Source organism: Mchenga conophoros, linkage group LG15 (genome assembly GCF_057382185.1).
Source record: "Mchenga conophoros isolate Kocher_MC1m ecotype Shallow Benthic linkage group LG15, M_conophoros_male_GT1.1, whole genome shotgun sequence".
NCBI lineage: Eukaryota > Metazoa > Chordata > Actinopteri > Cichliformes > Cichlidae > Mchenga > Mchenga conophoros.
Genome location: NC_140540.1, coordinates 34,814,840 through 34,833,120, shown reverse-complemented (window position 1 = coordinate 34,833,120; position 18,281 = coordinate 34,814,840). Strand labels below are relative to the sequence as shown.

The 18,281-nt window shown below is 44.2% G+C and overlaps 1 protein-coding gene across 1 annotated transcript in view; it reads left to right on the top strand.

Annotated features, from left to right (window-relative positions):
• LOC146558750 (E3 ubiquitin-protein ligase rnf213-alpha-like) overlaps positions 1 to 18,281 on the top strand; it is a 144,115-nt gene that overhangs the window by 82,232 nt on the left and 43,602 nt on the right. Inside the window, exons 32-41 of the mRNA XM_085245913.1 lie at positions 7,509 to 7,659; positions 7,777 to 7,912; positions 8,148 to 8,333; positions 8,567 to 8,691; positions 8,792 to 8,952; positions 9,476 to 9,676; positions 9,848 to 10,035; positions 12,134 to 12,273; positions 12,453 to 12,534; positions 12,658 to 12,837. Of these exons, the coding sequence (XP_085102039.1) occupies positions 7,509 to 7,659; positions 7,777 to 7,912; positions 8,148 to 8,333; positions 8,567 to 8,691; positions 8,792 to 8,952; positions 9,476 to 9,676; positions 9,848 to 10,035; positions 12,134 to 12,273; positions 12,453 to 12,534; positions 12,658 to 12,837 (1,550 nt within the window). The remainder of the gene's footprint in view (positions 1 to 7,508; positions 7,660 to 7,776; positions 7,913 to 8,147; positions 8,334 to 8,566; positions 8,692 to 8,791; positions 8,953 to 9,475; positions 9,677 to 9,847; positions 10,036 to 12,133; positions 12,274 to 12,452; positions 12,535 to 12,657; positions 12,838 to 18,281) is intronic.

Sequence of the window (18,281 nt, the reverse complement as noted above, 5' to 3'; positions counted from 1 at the left end):
GGTGTATCACTCCTGTTTCTACCTGGCGACAGCAGGCGCCTCATTGTTTGACACACAACACAAAACTATCCACAACACTACACACTAACTACACAAGACAAGACATTAATTACACACTCCAAACACGCTAAATGTCACAAATCTCTCACATCTCAAAACTCGCTCTCTCTCTTTTTCTGCCATCTTTCTCTCTCGCTTTCTCTCTCTCGCCGTCACTCCTAAAACTTCCCATGTTTTTTTTGTTGTTTTTTTTTCATGCTAATAAGCAGAGAGTGCTTGCTAGCGCTGTAGGAAACGTGACAAAACTATTGTCTTCTCGGATGGGTTATCTGAAAAAAAATAAACCATAAAAACGATGTTCTTCCGTCTGACAAGAACTACTGGTAAGCCTTTACATTCATCAAATGAGCAACTTGATTTCAGTCCAATGATAAAAATTACCCTTCATCTATGTCATCTTCATCAAACGTCTTCAAGTAACTTAAAGAAGTCCAGACGCTTTTCTTTACAAGCTCTTTTGACTACGATGACCTGGATGACTGAGAACCTTCACAGACATATTGAGGAAAAAACGGCGCGTATATATTGTTTATCATGACTCTGGTTTTACGTGGCCTATCAACACAATTTAAAAACTGGTATATATCACCTTGTTGCTTTGTCTTTAAGTGGTCGCGTGATTGGCTTACCACAACTATTTTATTCTTCCTCAGTCAAACAGCAGCACTCATGCGATTGTTTTGCTCCCTTAGCTCCAGGTGTTGTGCTAGACAGTGATTGTGATTACCGTCAGCGGGAACGCGCGCAGCTGCTTAAAGCTGTAGCGTCCAGATTACTTACGTAGTCAGCTACTTCCGTGCAACTGATATAAGATGCGGTAAGCTGAAGACAGCTTCCGTCTGTTTGTTGAAAAATAGTAATGGACCGCATTTTCTTGTTAGTAACTGTAACGGCGTTGTAACAATAGGAATAGTAATTAGTTAGATTACTCGTTACTGAAAAAAGTAACAGCATTACTTGTAACGCCGTTATTCCCATCACTGGTATTACCCAGTAGCCAATGCAGAGCTTAGACAGAGCCGATGGGTGAGGGGATTCACCCAGTTGTAACTGTCTCTAAGCCATTTGGATGTCTACCTTGCTTATCTCTGAGGGACCCTTGTCTCTGAGTAGCCTTGCAGGTCATTCCTCAGCCACACCCGTTAACAGCAGCTCCTGTTTAGATCAGTGCGCTTGGAATATGATGGCTTTTAGTTTGGTGGCTTGGAATACTAAGCACCAACGGTCTGTTAGTTTTAAAAGCCTGGAGCAATAGTGTGAGCTATTTATACTAATGTGGATAAATACTCAGGGTCTTTTAGCTTTACTGCTTAATGAAGGGTTACAAAGGAAAAAGTCTTTTTTTAATGCAGAATCAAATCAATTGAATTACTCAACCTACTATGAGCTAATGCTGACTTTATTCTGATCTTTGAGAGGAGAGAGGTTGGAGGTGAGGATGTGGATGCCTTATTACAGCAAAAATGAGCAAAAAACTGCTGGAATTTCCAACCGTGAACTCTAAGATCCAATCTTTTGAACTACTCATCTCGCAGAAGACAAAGGGAAGAACTGATAGGTTTGTAGCTTAAACCTATTCGCTGGAACGTTCAAGACTATTCAACTACACAGCAAAAAGCATTGAACACCACTTAGAGCTCTTTATGATTCTCGTATACGTGTCAGGGTTCCTGGGTCGGTGACCCAGTGTTTTCAGTTTTGTTCATGTTCAGTTTATTTTGCCACTTCCATGTTCTCACTTCCTGCTTTTCCTGTGTCAGCTCGTCTCGTGTCATTAGCCAGATTATGTTCAGCTGTGTACTCACCGGCCTCTCATTATCATCCTCATCAGTCTGTGTATTTAAGCCCTCTGTTTCCACTCATTCACTGTCGTGTCATTGATGTTGATGTTCATGTCGTCCCTCCGTCTGTATGTTCAGTTAGTCAGCCAGCCAGTCTTCCAGTCTTTCAGCCAGTCAGTCACTCACTCCATCGTTCCTGCTTTGTTCATTCACCCTCCAAAAAATCCTCTTCACTTCTGCACCGTGAGTCCAGCGTTTGGGTCATCTCTTCCACGCCTCCACACACAACCTCTGACAGAATGACACGACCCGTGCCAAGAAGACACGCTTTTGACCCAGCGGACTCGGACCTTTACGAGCGGCAGGACGCAGCGCTCTCCATTTAGGCGGAGAAGCTCAGGTGGAAACAGCGGCTCTTCTCAGAGAGGGAGCACGTCTTTGAGGGGACTCGTCTGGCTCTGGGCGGGCCTCGGAGACGCCGCGGTCCTCCACCTGCTGCCTCACCTGCATCGGAGCGTTCGCCGCAGAGAGTGGGCGTCGCAGGCCAAGCTTAGGCCGCTCGCTCTCCCGCTGCTCCGCTCCTCGCTCGCCCGCCAGTCGTTTTACTCACCGGACCTTCAACCTCGCCATGGCATAGCGGCTCCGCCTACCACCTCGGCTCAATGGAGGCTCCCGTGCCAGAGGCTCGGCTGTGTACCCCGCCCACTGCCTCTTCCCGGAGAAAGCGGCGCACATGTCGCCATAACAAGGACTATTTTCAGCCACTCCCGATGGTGAGCTCCAGTGACTGTTTTTCGCACTCACCATCTGATTACTCACTTGAAACGCACCATAGACCCACTTCTGATTCATAGGGAGTCTCCCTCCTAGACGAGGACGTGGACTGGGAAGAGTTTTTCTGCTCTTCTCCAAAGACTGTAAATAGTGGTGGCAGAAAAACCCGAACATTCTCCTATAAACCTGCCAGTAACACACACACCATCACTATTTCCACACCCATTGTTCAGCCATTTCCCACCAGCATGGGGGCCCAGTCCACGCCCACACCAGTGCCAGCTCCCAGGAGGAGGGCAGCTGCGACCCGGTCTACCTCCACACCTGCTTCTGTTTCTCAGGTGGGGGGGACTGGTGTCCAGCCACCTTCCGTGCCCGTCCCAGCGCCCAGGCTGAGGGCAGCCAGAACCCAGCCTGACCCCCCTAGAGACTCAGCTGAGGCCCTCCAGCCAGTGCCCTCACGCTCTGGAGGCACGGAAGAGCTAATCAGTCCACCACTTCATCCACCACCTGATCCAGCCTTTCACGCACGAGCTCTATCCCTGGTTAGATTAGCCGAAGTGTCTCCTGCTCAGGCACCGGCCTTACTAGCTCAGGCTGTGGCTTTATCTCCCTCATTAGCTCGATCTGTAGCTCAGCCATTAGCCACACCTACCTCAGCTCCGTCGTCAGCCTCGCCTGCTGTTCCGCATCCATTCCAGTCAGTTCCCTCGCCTGCTGTTCAGGTTCCAGCCCCGTCAGTTCACTCACCTGCTCTCCAGTCCGCCCCTGTCCAGTCACCTGTGGCTCAGTCCCCTGTCCAGTCAGCCCAGTCGCCTCCTGTCCAGTCAGCCCAGTCGCCTCCTGTCCAGTCAGTAGTCCAGTTGCCCGTCTACCATCCTGTTCAGTTCCCGGACCTGCAGCCACAGCACCCAGAGCCAGCTGTGAGCTCTCCTGCTCCTCAGCCAGGGGTTTCCGCACCCGCTGGCCCGGCCGCTCCTCAGCCAGGGGTTTCCGCACCCGCTGGCCCGGCCTGTCTCCAGCCAGAGGCTTCAACTTCGCCCGGCCCGGCCTCTGCCTCAGCTGCACCCACGCCCGGCCCGGCCTCAGAGTCTTCGTCCTCGTCTGGCCCAGCCTCAGAGTCTTCGTCCTCGTCTGGCCCAGCTTCGACTTCGGCTTCTGCTCCTCCTGGTCCAGCTTCGACTTCGGCTTCTGCTCCTCCTGGTCCAGCTTCAGCCTGTGCTTCGCCTGGTCCGGCCCCGCCATCGCCTGGTCCAGCATCGCCATCGTCTGGTCCTGCCTCGTCTGGTCCTGCCTCGTCTGGTCCTGCGCCCACCGGGCCATGGCCGGCCACGCCTAACACCGGAGAGCCGCCGTTGCCTTCCGCGCGGCCGGCCCCCTGAACTGCTCCTTCGCCGCCGCCGCTGCCTTCCGCGCGGCCGGCCCCCTGAACTGCTCCGTCGTCGCCGCCGCTGCCTTCCGCGCGGCCGGCCCCCTGAACTGCTCCGTCGTCGCCGCCGCTGCCTTCCGCGCGGCCGGCCCCCTAAACTGCTCCGTCGTCTCCTTCGTCGCTGCCGTTGCCTTCCGCGCGGTCGGCCCCCGGACCTGCGCTGTCGCCGCCGCCGCTGCCTTCCGCACGGCCGGCCCCCTGAACTGCTCCGTCGTCTCCTTCGTCGCCGCCGTTGCCTTCCGCACGGTCGGTCCACCGGAACAGTCTCGTCTCGGCCTCGGGCCACGTGGCCACCCACCTGAACTGTCTCTGTGTGGCCTCCGTCCTGGGCCCCCTCCGCCCGCCCTGTTCTGGTTCTTTTTCGTTTGGCCGTCGGGTGCCGGCCTTTGAAGGGGGGGGTCCTGTCAGGGTTCCTGGGTCGGTGACCCAGTGTTTTCAGTTTTGTTCATGTTCAGTTTATTTTGCCACTTCCATGTTCTCACTTCCTGCTTTTCCTGTGTCAGCTCGTCTCGTGTCATTAGCCAGATTATGTTCAGCTGTGTACTCACCGGCCTCTCATTATCATCCTCATCAGTCTGTGTATTTAAGCCCTCTGTTTCCACTCATTCACTGTCGTGTCATTGATGTTGATGTTCATGTCGTCCCTCCGTCTGTATGTTCAGTTAGTCAGCCAGCCAGTCTTCCAGTCTTTCAGCCAGTCAGTCACTCACTCCATCGTTCCTGCTTTGTTCATTCACCCTCCAATAAATCCTCTTCACTTCTGCACCATGAGTCCAGCGTTTGGGTCATCTTTTCCACGCCTCTACACACAACCTCTGACAATACGAGGGAGACCAACTGGACAAACGCCGTTCCTTCGCTTGACTCCAGTTGCTCTCGTCCGCTCCCCTGTAACACCGCTCTTTTATTGAGGTTACGTAAATACAGTGGGGCAAAAAAGTATTTAGTCAGCCACCGATTGTGCAAGTTCCCCCACTTAAAATGATGACAGAGGTCAGTAATTTGCACCAGAGGTACACTTCAACTGTGAGAGACAGAATGTAAAAAAAAAATCCATGAATTCACATGGTAGGATTTGTAAAGAATTTATTCGTAAATTAGGGTGGAAAATAAGTATTTGGTCACCTCAAACAAGGAAAATCTCTGGCTCTCACAGACCTGTAACGTCTTCTGTAAGAAGCTTTTCTGTCCCCCACTCGTTACCTGTATGAATGGCACCTGTTTGAATTCATCATCTGTATAAAAGACACCTGTCCACAGCCTCAAACAGTCAGACTCCAAACTCCGCCATGGCCAAGACCAAAGAGCTTTCGAAGGACACCAGGAAAAGTATTGTAGACCTGCACCAGACTGGGAAGAGTGAATCTACAATAGGCAAGCAGCTTGGTGTGAAAAAATCAACTGTGGGAGCAATCATCAGAAAATGGATGACATACAAGACCACTGATAATCTCCCTCGATCTGGGGCTCCACGCAAGATCTCATCCCGTGGGGTCAAAATGATCATGAGAATGGTGAGCAAAGATCCCAGAACCACACGGGGGGACCTGGTGAATGACCTGCAGAGAGCTGGGACCAAAGTAACAAAGGTCACCATCAGTAACACACTACAACGGCAGGGAATCAAATCCTGCAGTGCCAGACGTGTTCCGCTGCTGAAGCCAGTGCATGTCCAGGCCCGTCTGAACTTTGCCAGAGAGCACATGGATGATACAGCAGAGGATTGGGAGAATGTCATGTGGTCAGATGAAACCAAAGTAGAACTTTTTGGTATAAACTCAACTCGTCGTGTTTGGAGGAAGAAGAATACTGAGTTGCATCCCAAGAACACCATACCTACTGTGAAGCATGGGGGTGGAAACATCATGCTATGGGGCTGTTTTTCTGCCAAGGGGACAGGACGACTGATCCGTGTTAAGGACAGAATGAATGGGGCCATGTATCGTGAGATTTCGAGCCAAAACCTCCTTCCATCAGTGAGAACTGATGGAACTGCAATAGATGTAGGCTGCCGGGGGATTCCCATGATGCATTGAGTTTTTCCTTTCCAGTCACCTTTCTCACTCACTATGTATTAATAGACCTCTCTGCATTGAATCATATCTGTTATTAACCTCTGTCTCTCTTCCACAGCATGTCTTTATCCTGTCTTCCTTCTCTCACCCCAACCGGTCGCAGCAGATGGCCGCCCCTCCCTGAGCCTGGTTCTGCCGGAGGTTTCTTCCTGTTAAAAGGGAGTTTTTCCTTCCCACTGTCGCCAAAGTGCTTGCTCATAGGGGGTCATATGATTGTTGGGTTTTTCTCTGTATCTATGAAGCGCCTTGAGGCGACTTTTGTTGTGATTTGGCGCTATATAAATAAAATTGAATTGAATTGAATTAGAACTTTGAAGATGAAACGAGGCTGGGTCTTCCAACATGACAATGATCCAAAACACACCGCCCGGGCAACAAAGGAGTGGCTCCGTAAGAAGCATTTGAAAGTCCTGGAGTGGCCTAGCCAGTCTCCAGACCTCAACCCCATAGAAAATCTGTGGCAGGAGTTGAAAGTCCGTGTTGCTCGGCGACAGCCCCAAAACATCACTGCTCTCGAGAAGATCTGCATGGAGGAATGGGCCAAAATACCAGCTACTGTGTGTGCAAACCTGGTAAAGACCTATAGTAAACGTTTGACCTCTGTTATTGCCAACAAAGGTTATGTTACAAAGTATTGAGTTGTATTTTTGTTATTGACCAAATACTTATTTTCCACCCTGATTTACGAATAAATTCTTTACAAATCCTACCATGTGGATTCATGGATTTTTTTTTCACATTCTGTCTCTCACAGTTGAAGTGTACCTCTGGTGCAAATTACTGATCTCTGTCATCATTTTAAGTGGGGGAACTTGCACAATCGGTGGCTGACTAAATACTTTTTTGCCCCACTGTATACATAGGTTCATTAACATATGACGTATACATACAAACAAAGAGTACCTTGCCTGTGCGTTGTGTAAGTATGTGTGTGTGTGGGGGGGGGGGGTCAGAGTGTGACCCGATAAACGACTTCCCTAAACCTGCTGGTTAGGAAGTCCAGCAGTTCATCTAAACAAAAGGCACTTAGACTAAAACAGATATAGATATGTTTATCCTACCACAAAACAATAACAGAAGGTACAACCTCTCCCATGCTCTCAGGACGTGGGTGTGAATGCCAGAACACTCTGGAATGCACACAAGTCTTTGCAGATCACTATGGATCAACCCTCTACCAACATGACATTGATTATACAACTCTAAGCATATATGAGTAGATATTTCTAAGCATAAATGACAATCAACAATACAAATCTAACAAGAACCACTTATCTCTTCCGCCTAAAGGTTTTATACCTGGTAATTTCTTTCTCCCCGTCTCTTTTGGACCTCAAATCTAATCACCCAATGTTCTGCCCCACTTTATCATCCTATCTGTCTTTTCAGGTTTTGGCAGATGTGCTTGATACTACAGATCTAGTGAGAAGTTGTGTCCAGAGTGCAGTGAGTATGCTGAGAGATGAAGTGGACAGTGATGAATTCAGCACTAAGAGAGTTGAAAATCTGCTGATTCTTCTGAATGGAAACGATACTGAAGGTTAGAAAATAAGTCAGTGAAGATGATCTTTTAACATCAGGCCAGTGTTATGCAGAGTGAAATTGCAGCCAAAATACGGTTTACCAAAAAATGACACAAAATAATTTTACTTTTAAGGATTGTTTGCAACAATTATGAGGAAGCGTCTTCACTCACTGTTAAAGGACTACGAGGTCAACATGCATAATTCAAAAAGCTGGGTCCTGAATGAGGCATCTAATGTCAGTGCTCTACAAGAAGGAGGGACATTCCTGTAAGTTTCTGTACTATTTTCTATTATTATGATTTACTAGTAAAATTCAATTCAATCCATTTACTCCCTATTTATTAAAATATATTTCTGGTGTTAAATGTATACAACTGCAAGATGTTCATTGGTGATTATTATCACTCCAGATTTGATTGTTACCCATTTCATCTCTAACTTTGAGTAGGTATCAGTAGATATCAGCCTGGATTTAAGAAAATTGCATGAATATTTATTTCAGACACACATTGTGGAGGAAAGTCCAAGCAGTTGTCACTCCACTTCTAGCCTACTTAGTCTCAATCACTGACCGAGATTCTAATATGGACCTTCTCCGGGATGATGAGGAAGATATCAGGAACCTCTGGCTTGAGATTTTTGGGAACAAAGAGATGCTCAGTGTGCCGTATGTGAGGGTGGAAAACAAGTAGGTATCACTTGGTTATATAGTTAAGACATATTTAGGGCAAATTTTTTAATTTCATTTATATTGTTTTTAATCTGAAAAAGACACTGAACAAAGACAATAAGTCTTAAAACTGATGTTCCATTCTTTTGGGGTGAAGTGGTTCATTTTCTGGCACATGGAAAGGCATTAAAATTTAAGTGAATTATAGCATCTTTTATAATCTGAAATTTTAACTTGCCTCCCTTCTCTAGAGTATTCATGGTGCAAAGCCATATCACAGGCCACCACACTATGCACTGCCACATGCCTTTCAGTTGGTGGATCAAAGACCTTCTAGATGGGCTGATGATGCAAACAAGACAGTCAAGACATCAAGGTAAATATACTACACAAACAAATTATTAAATATATTGTGTCCAGGTATTGCCCTTTATGTTTCTTAAACACATTTGTGGCCTTCTCAGCCTTTTTTGTAGATTATTCTTGTGGTTATTTCCATGATTTGTTCTTGAAAACTCCACTTGGCACTTACATGGCAGAAAATGTGAATGAAAAAATGAAGAAAGAATTTTTCAGGAGATACCTGCATGATTTTGTGTCGATGACCATGAAAGTAGCATCAGATGAAGAATTAGAGGTGAGACAAATAGAATTATATTAATGTGATATGACTCTTAATTTCCTCAAATATAAACATGCTGCATCTTTGTTTGAAAATAGCTGTTGTAACATTAGATTAAAATTACATTTAATGTGATATAAATCCCACTAACCCTCTTCAAGATAAAATAAGGTAAAAAAAAGGAAAAAAAAAGTCATTGCACACAATATTCTCTTGTCCAGTTTATTGCAGTCAAATACAGCAATTCTAGTCAACCAACCCCTGCCTGACAACTTGGATCAGTTAAACCTTTTTGACAAAGTTTTGGTAAAAACTTATCAGGTTGCAATGATGAATGAATGAAATTTTTATATTCCACAGCAACAGATTGAAACACTAATAGCTTGCATAATTAGCAGTGCATAATCAGTTGGAACTCTATAAATTGTGTAAATATTTAAAACTATTACATTAAATGTAATAAATATAACACTAAATTAATTTGCTGATGATGTAAACAATACCATGTTATCAATTTACTTGGGCCTTTACTCTTCAGCTCCTATGTCAGGCCATGGGCAACTGTGTTGATGAAGTACTGAGACAGACAGGAGATGATGAGCTTTCTCTCCCACTCATCCACATTGCCTATCATGTTTACCAAAAACGTCTTCAGAACCTTCTGCGGATGATTTCTCTTCACCCTGAAGTTGTTAGCCTTTTGCGAAAAATGAAGAACATTCGAGATTGTCCTGAGATGGTAAGCACATTTCTTCATTCTAGGTGATCTAAGCACTACTTAAAAGTTTCTTTTAGTGGTCGAATGTCACATTCTTTAGTGGTCAAATGTCACATTCTTGACACTATTCACAAGATATTAGAAATATTGCAAAACTGCAGAATCACTTGTGACTTTTTTGTTTTCCTGTAGGTTTTGGATGTTTATGCAGCCAGGGAATGTGTTAATAGCCTGGAACCTTCTAATTTAGACAGTGATGACGTCTGTCAGCACTGGTTGAGGCAGGTGAAGAAGGTGCAGGCCTCTTTGGAGTTTATTTGCTCCCAAAGTAATGCAAAACAATATGGTGAGAGATGCAAGGAAATATTTAACAGTGTCAGGTAAGATAATGAGGCAGTGAACACAACATTTTTATTCATGATCAGAAAAGTTTCCAGAGTGCAAAAGTCCCATAATTGATTGCAACTTTCATTACATCCCTGTAGGCTACGTGTATTGTGATCTCTGCTTGTAGGAGTGAGCTTTATTTTTCTTTGTGTTTTACTTGATAGCCTAGAACGGCAGCTTATTTCTCTCATCTTGTATTTATTTATTTATTTTTTAAAACTACAAAAGATTTTTCTTGGTTTCAAATGTGTCAACCCATCAAGGGGGTTAAAACTATAGTGAAATTAATGAGTCATTACACCACAATACTACTGCAGACAACTCCATTACAAAGACAAATGCCACCGTAAATCACAGTGCTCCGAGTGTACTCAGCGGCTGATACCAGGAAGCCCTAAAGAAGACAGAAGTGTTCAAATCACCAGAATAATACCTTATAACACCACAAGAAACAAAACATGCCATGCAGTACAATTCCACTACAATTAATACACTAATGGATAATAATTGGTGCATAAGTGAAATTTTAAAGGAAAGAGGAGATTGATACTTAGCATAAATATAACAACAACATAAAATAAGCTTTGCCTTGTGTATAAATGTCCTAAAAAAAATAGCAGAAAGGTGGCTACAGGTTTATGATTTCTGATGAAGTGCTTTGACATTTTTATAAGAAAAAAAGGTCAACTGATATTTTATAAACACTAGCTTTTTAGACTAAATTTTATGACAAACTTCGGGGGGAAATATCATGTCCCAAGATATCAGTTAATAACCTATCTGGTCTTTAAGTGATGGCATGATGAATCCTGCTTCCGGGCCCAAACTACTCGGCGTTTAATAAGGCTTTTGTGGGTTGTTTTTTTTACATGTTTTAATGCTTTGTATCTTGTTCTATTTAATCTCAACAAGCCCCTAAAAACAGTCAGTGATCACCCTTGGCCTCTCTCAGTTTTTGTTACTGCCAGTTATTTTAAAGCTCAGTTTTCAAAACCTTATGATGTAACTACAGCCCAGCCCATGCAGCAGTATATTAGTAAGTAACCTCTTATTATAGATGGATTATCTCAGTTGTTCTCCCAACAGAAGTTCGATCCGTTTACAGCATCCTGCCATGCAATTGCATTTGTCCTGAACCTTTGGGACCCTCACATTAACTTTTATTTAGTGGAAAAAAGTTAGCGTTCATCCTCCAGCTTCACTGTTTATATTATGCTCACAGAGCTATGTCGCTAGCGATTACGTAGCAGATCGTTATATACCAGCAAGCCAAACTTCAGTAACCCTACAAATGTCACTGCTGATTACTTTCCTGTCTTCATTTATGTTGGAAATGATAGTAGAGCTGTACTTAATTTGTTTTGGAAATCCCTCAGTCAGAACATGGTATATTATATTTAGATGGAAACTAGCGAACTAACTTCCTGCTAACTTCTAACTCAGTTACATTTCATAAATTAAGTTTTCATGGATGCCTGGATGGTAAACTTAATTGTTACACCTGGTAGAGCAGCAACGCTGGTCATTTTATTACAGATGAAAGGATTTAGACAGTTGTTAACTCTGTGATCCCGCAGTGATCGTGTGACTTAGGGACCTGCAGCAGAGTTTGGGCCCAGGCACGGCTAATGACGTCAGACTTAAAGACCGGATAGCAATCACCTAGCCAATGCTACATTTACTGCCTTTACGTTACTTTCCACTAACATACCCACTATTCTCCAATACTGCTGAATTTCCTGGGGACCTAAGAAATCCCTCACACTATATACTATAAAACTAAAGATTTATATACCTAGCATTTTCCTCCTATATTTTCAGATCAGATGTGTATAGTCTTCCAATCTATTAGTGATCTTGATACAGAGAATTTTCACATTGTAGGCATCCCCAAAACAAAAGAACACTTAAACTAATTTTTTTGTGTTTGTTTTTTGTAATTTTTAAATGTGTGCTCACCACTTCTGCTAACTAGTGTAACTAGTGTATTTGGGAAATACACTAGCACAGATGTAAAATACTCTTTTATGTTGTTGAATGAAAAGAATTGACAACAAACTAACTGTGATCATGGTCTGTAATATTTTGCAGTAATGGCTGGAAGCACATCTACACCCTCTCACTGTTTGTTGAGCACATGTTGCTGGGTTTTCAAAATGAAGACAGTCAGCTCAGGACACTGGTCCTGAACCACATTAAAAAGCTAAGCATTGTGAGTGGGCTTTCTAATGGCCATTATATTCTGCCAGTTATAAGTATTGTGCTCCATATACAAAAGGGATCTTCTTACTACTATAAACTGGTCATTTTTAGCACAATTTTGTTTTGACAAGATAAAATGATTGTTCAGCCAACTAAACTGTTCTGTTTATGATTTAAATTACATTTAATGTTCTGAAGAGAAATGTAGATGTAAGATCTACAGGGGCTTTTAAAGCTGTAGCTGAAGTCCTGAGGTCCTGCAAGAACGAGGCAACTAATCAGATTTTCAGGTAATGACTTTTCGGGCATTTCTTCTTCCTTCTTTTTTATTTTTTTTTACCTTTAAATGATTAAATATGAAATATTGAATAACGTTCATTAGCTACAATTAAGTTAATCACATTTCCATGAAGGTTTGGACTTGGATGTGAAGTGTGCATGAGCGAGCCACAGGAACCAGTAGGACTGCCATGTCATCACATCTATTGTTTAACATGTATAAAACAAAGTCTTGATGCAGGACAGACATCCTGTCCAAAGTGTCGCCAAGAATTACCAAATGACTTCCAGCCACACGTCTCTGAAGATCTACGGTGAGTTTTTGAGATTTAAAAAAAAATAAATTTTACAGCATGTACCGCCTGTAAAACTTCAAAGAGACTCTTCTCTCATCATCTTGGAATAGAGCTGTAGAGTCTTAAACACATGTTTATAAGATTTTTAAGACTAAGTATAATAACCTTTATTTGAATTGAGAAGTAGGAAATTTTCAAATCTTTAAGACATGCTCAACTGGTGTATGTTATCTGGCTTTATACCCAGTATCATCTGTATAGCAAGTAAAATTTATGCTATGTTTTTGAATGATACTGCCTTAGGGAAGTATTTATAATGTAAACAGAAGTGTTCGTAGCACAGAACTCTGTTGAACTCCATAAATAAACTTTGTTTATAAAGAAAACTTCCCGTTTATATGAACAAACTGGAATTTATTTGATAGACATTATTTAAACTACTACAGCACAGTACCTATAATACCTATGGTATGCGCTAATCTCTGTAATAAAATACTATGTTCAGCAGTGTTGAACACTGCTCTGTGGTATAACAGGACAAGCACACAGATGAGTCCACTGTTAGTGGCCTTAAGAAGATCACTTGTGATCTTCACTTCACTGTTTCTGCACTGTGATGAGCTCTGAAACCTTGCAAACTACTCTTTCAAGAATTTTTGAGATAATGGATGGTTGGAGATATCAGATCCAATGTGTGTTCTTCAGTAGAACAACAAAGAAGATCCAAACTGGTTGGGTGCAAGGGTGCAGGCCAGTTTCAATCTACAGCTTCATGTTGTCCCACAGTAATAAATCACTTGGTGTTTTTTTTTTTTTGTTTTGTTTTTTGTTTTTTTTTTTGTTTTTTTTGCCTGTCACGTTTGGTTCTTTTGCCATCAGAATTGTTGTCTAAAGGCAAAGAAAGATGCCCAACGGATTTACTTTACCAAATGGACCATCCCAGCCTTGCCGTATTGGTCTATTTGATTCACCTTTGCTTTTATTGTTTATTTTATTTTCATTTGCTGAACACGGGACAGACTTCACTTGGGAAAAGAAAAGGGAGAAAGAAAGAGGGAAAGAAAAAGAGTGGGGAAGAGGGACGGTGATATAGGGCAAAAACCAACAAAACAAAAAATACATATATCAATCACCTGGATCACCTGTTGAGAAAGAAAAAACAGAAAACAAGCAAAGAAAAAGAGAGCAATATAATAAACAACATCATCGCTATGATCTATGTGAATATAACAGTAAATACTAAATATTAAACATTATTGTGCAGCACGTAAGATCGACAGCGCACAGTGTGCTTTGAGGTAGGAGCCAAAAAGGGTGTAGTTTGTTTGTGTGAGCACCCGTGTGTACACCTGTGAGCATGAGCGCGCTTGTATTTAAAAGGTTCCTTCATGTAATGATCTGCTAGAGGTTGTGGGGAGCCATAGCCCCGTCCTCCTGGGCATGAAGCAGGTATGGAGGAGATCAAGGCTCCAGACATCCAGAGGCCCCAAGAGCAAAGGAGACCAAGAAAGACCAACGGAGGGGCAACCATGCCACTATCCCGGAAAGAGCTAAGGAGAGCCCCAGATGAGGGGTCGCCCAGCAGCCGCGGAGCAGAAGCCAGGGGGGGTTGCAGTGACGTACCCGTGAGCTCCGCCGGCAGCCAGCTGTGCCAGAGTGACCGAGCCCCAGGCCAAGAGGCCGGGGGCACCCCACCCCCGAAGGAGCCCGAGCCCCGACAAGCAGCCACCAGGAGTGAGCCGATGGGTACCTGGACGCCCATCCCCGGACACAAAGAACCACCAATGCACCGATGTCTGAGGGCGTCTGCCACTGGCAGGGGGAGTGGTGGGGGGAGATAGGCCTCCATACCATGGAAGGCCTGAGATGTCCCTAGAGAGGTGGCGTCTGATACCCAACCTGACATATAGACACAAACAAACAGGCACACACAGATACAAACATCCATTCCGACCTTCATGCTCTCATATGCAATTACTCAGCACTCACCCAACGTGGAGACAGACATAAATAGACACTGTACACACGATCACACTCCCCAAGCGTACTCTAAACCCCAGGTCTAGGTACCCTTGCCCCTGGAGGGGGAAACTGCACCCAGACCCAGGTAGTGTGACCCTTTTCCCTGGGGTGGAGAGAAGCAGACCGCCCCGACTCCGCAGCAGCAGGGAGGCCCCACACTCCAGACCCCAATCGGACGGCCAACTCCTCCTCCTAGCCCCCCCCCCCCCCCCCCCACCCCAACAGGCAACAGAGAAACGGGGGTGTGTGAAGACTCCAATCCTCCCTCCGCCCGCTCATATGTAGTGTTGATGCATGTGTGTTCTAAGGTGCATTTAAAATCCAGGGGGGCATGGAGCTACCTGCCAGAGAGCAGCAGGTAAGCGCATGGCCCCTCCCTCCTGATAGCCCTCAGTGTCTATGTGTATTTAAAATTGAGAAGTGGGCAACGACGCCAGGGGTGAGGTCGTACACCCTGATGGTCTTCTGGATGACGTGTAGCGTGACCACCCCCAAGGCCCTATATGTAAGTGTGAGTAATGTGAATGACTAAGTTGTGGGATAAAATTGAGGCACAGGCAGCCAGAAGGGGACAGAGGGGGGGATGCCTCCCCTGCACCCTGGTGACACACCTTTACCCCAAGGCCCTGCATGTGTGGATGATTGCGGTGGAGTGGGAAGAGGGAGGCAGCTGGAGATGGGGTGGGAAGGAAGGGAGGGGCAAGTGGCCCCTCCCTGGGGCCAGCTTCCCCGCTGACCCTAGTAGGCACCCCCACACTCTGCAACCCACTAGGGAAAGGGGGCCCAGGCCCATCCGGACCGGGGCCCAGTTCAGCAGCACCGCCCGGCCCCATAGAGCCCAGGGCAGCCCACCTGACCCCATCACAGAGAAAACTGCACCCACCCTGTCATCCACCTATCTTCCAGACTACACAAGACAGTAGACACCCAGGCTGAGTTCTTCCTCCACCTTTCCTATATCTCTCCCCACCTGCAGAGTCAGTCCCTTGAGAGAGGAGACCTCCTGCAAGATGTAACAGCCTCCCCCACCAGTTGAAGAGCCCCCAGGTGGCTTGATGCACCGGCGGCACCCTGCGCCAGGGCTGAGCCTCCATACACCCACCGGCCCACAACCCCGATGAGTGCCTACCTTTTATGAAACCAGTGTGGTCAGGAGGAATTAAGAGGGGGGTTATTTTCTCTAATCTCTTTGAGAGAGTTTTGCAGATTATTTTAAGGTCTACATTTATAAGGGATATTGGACGATAGCTTGAGGGATATACAGGGTCTTTGCCTGGTTTTAGCAGGAGATTAATGTTTGCAGAATTCATATTTGATAGAAGTCTGCCCTTTTCTTTGATTTCCAACAACGTTCTGTAAAAAATTGGGGCTCGAATCGTTAAGAATTCTTTGTAGAATTCTGGACCTGGAGCCTTATTATTGGGCATACTTATCAGGGCTTCCTGGAGTTCAGTGGCATCCAGTGCCATTGCTTGAGTGTCTAATAATTTTTGAAAAGTTATGTTGTCCAAAAACTGATCAATTTAGTCTTTAGATGGGTTTATTTCTGGTGAATACAACGTTTTATAGAAATCCCTGAAAATGTTATTTATTTGTTTCAGTTCATATATTGTGTTCGAAGATGAATCTTGAACAGCACATATAGTTGTTTTTTCTTTATTTATTTTTAGCTGGTTTGCTAGAAATTGACCAGATTTATTAACATGTTCATAATTTTGTAAGTGTAGTCTTTGTACTAAGATTTTTTTTTTTTATCAATTATCTCATTTAATTCTAGTTTTGTTTTGCGTATTTTGTTCAATATTTCTTGATCTTGGTGTGATACGTAGGCTTCTTCTAGGGATTTGATGGTTTTTTCTAATTCCTGAATATTTTCGTTTTCTTCTTTCTTTTTATGTGATGAGAAAGAAATTATTTTACCTCTCATCACAGCTTTCCCTGCTTCCCATAGAACAGATGCTGATGTTCCGGGAGTGTCATTATAGCCTAAATATAGAGTCCATTCTTTTTTAAAGTATTTGATAAACTCTTCAGCTTTGAGTAGTGATGTATTAAATCTCCAGTTTTTACTTGGCGTAGTATTATTCTTGTGTATTAGTCTGAAAGATACAGGAGCATGATCACTGACAGCTATAGGGTGAATCTCAGTGTCTGAAATGTCACTCAGCAGTGAGCTGCTGACCAAAAAGTAATCCAGACGAGAGTAGGAGTGATGGACATGTGAGGAAAAAAAGCATATTCCTTACTGTTGGGGTGAAGGGAGTGCCATGCATCGCAAAGGCCAAAGTTGCTCATGTACTGTTTGATTATATTTGTGGACTGCCAATTACGCTGAGTTCCTGCTGTATTGATAAATCGCAACAAAAAGTTTCTGGCACAACTTCACCTGCTTCCAAGGTGCATGGAGAGGATGAAAGAATTCACAAAGCAGGAACTCCAGCAACACTTGAGAGAAGATGAACAACTTTAATAATTGACCAACGCGTTTTGGCTTGTGGCCTTCATAAGGGACCCTGATGAAGGCCACAAGCCGAAACGCGTCATGAACAACAATCATCAACATTTGGACCATATACACTTACAATACATAGCTTTTTATCAAGTACAGATAGTTTAATGATTAAGAATCTGCCCTCTGGATCTATAACTGTATCGAGTACTGTGAAATTAATATTTTTATGTATTAAAATTGCTACTCCCCTTTGTCTAGAATTATAACAAGCTGAGAACACATTAGGAAACTCGGGTGTTTTAAGTTCATTTGAACCTCTATGAGGTCTGTGGGTCTCTTGTAAAAGGACAACATCTGCCTGTAGTTTTTTTGAGTTGGTTAAATATTTTTAACCTCTTTTCTCTGGAGCCAGCTCCATTTACATTCCATGTAACAAACCTTAGTGCGCCCATCGATGTGTTTTGTATAACTAAGGGTGTACGCTGTGTGTGTTGTTTAGACAGGTGGAGAAAATGCATCAGAAGGAGAGAGAGAAAAAAAATGTGTGGCGAGATGCTCCCTGAGTCTGACTATGTGTGTGCATATTTACTAATATGAGTACGTTTGACTTAAGTGTGTGTATCCTATACGTCTGTGTGCGCTGTCTGATTGATGTAAATGTGCTGCCGTTGAGCGCATGACTGTGCGTGATCGTGCTGTGCGTATGTGTCGAAATAAAGGATGTTGTTTGTGGATGAGTCTGGAACCAGGTGATCGAAGCAGTGAAAGAAAATAAAAAGAAAGACACCAAGGACAAGGGTAAACGGCATAAAAAAGAGGGGGGGGGAGAGAAAAAAAAAAAAACAACCCGGAAACATTCCAATTAAACCACTGATGGAGAGTGACTGTGTTAATTCTGCTATGAAATCACACTTAAGTTGCGATTTGATATTGGTAAGTTAAACAGATGTTAATGCAAGTTAGTGTGAGTGGATAGGGAAAGGGTGTA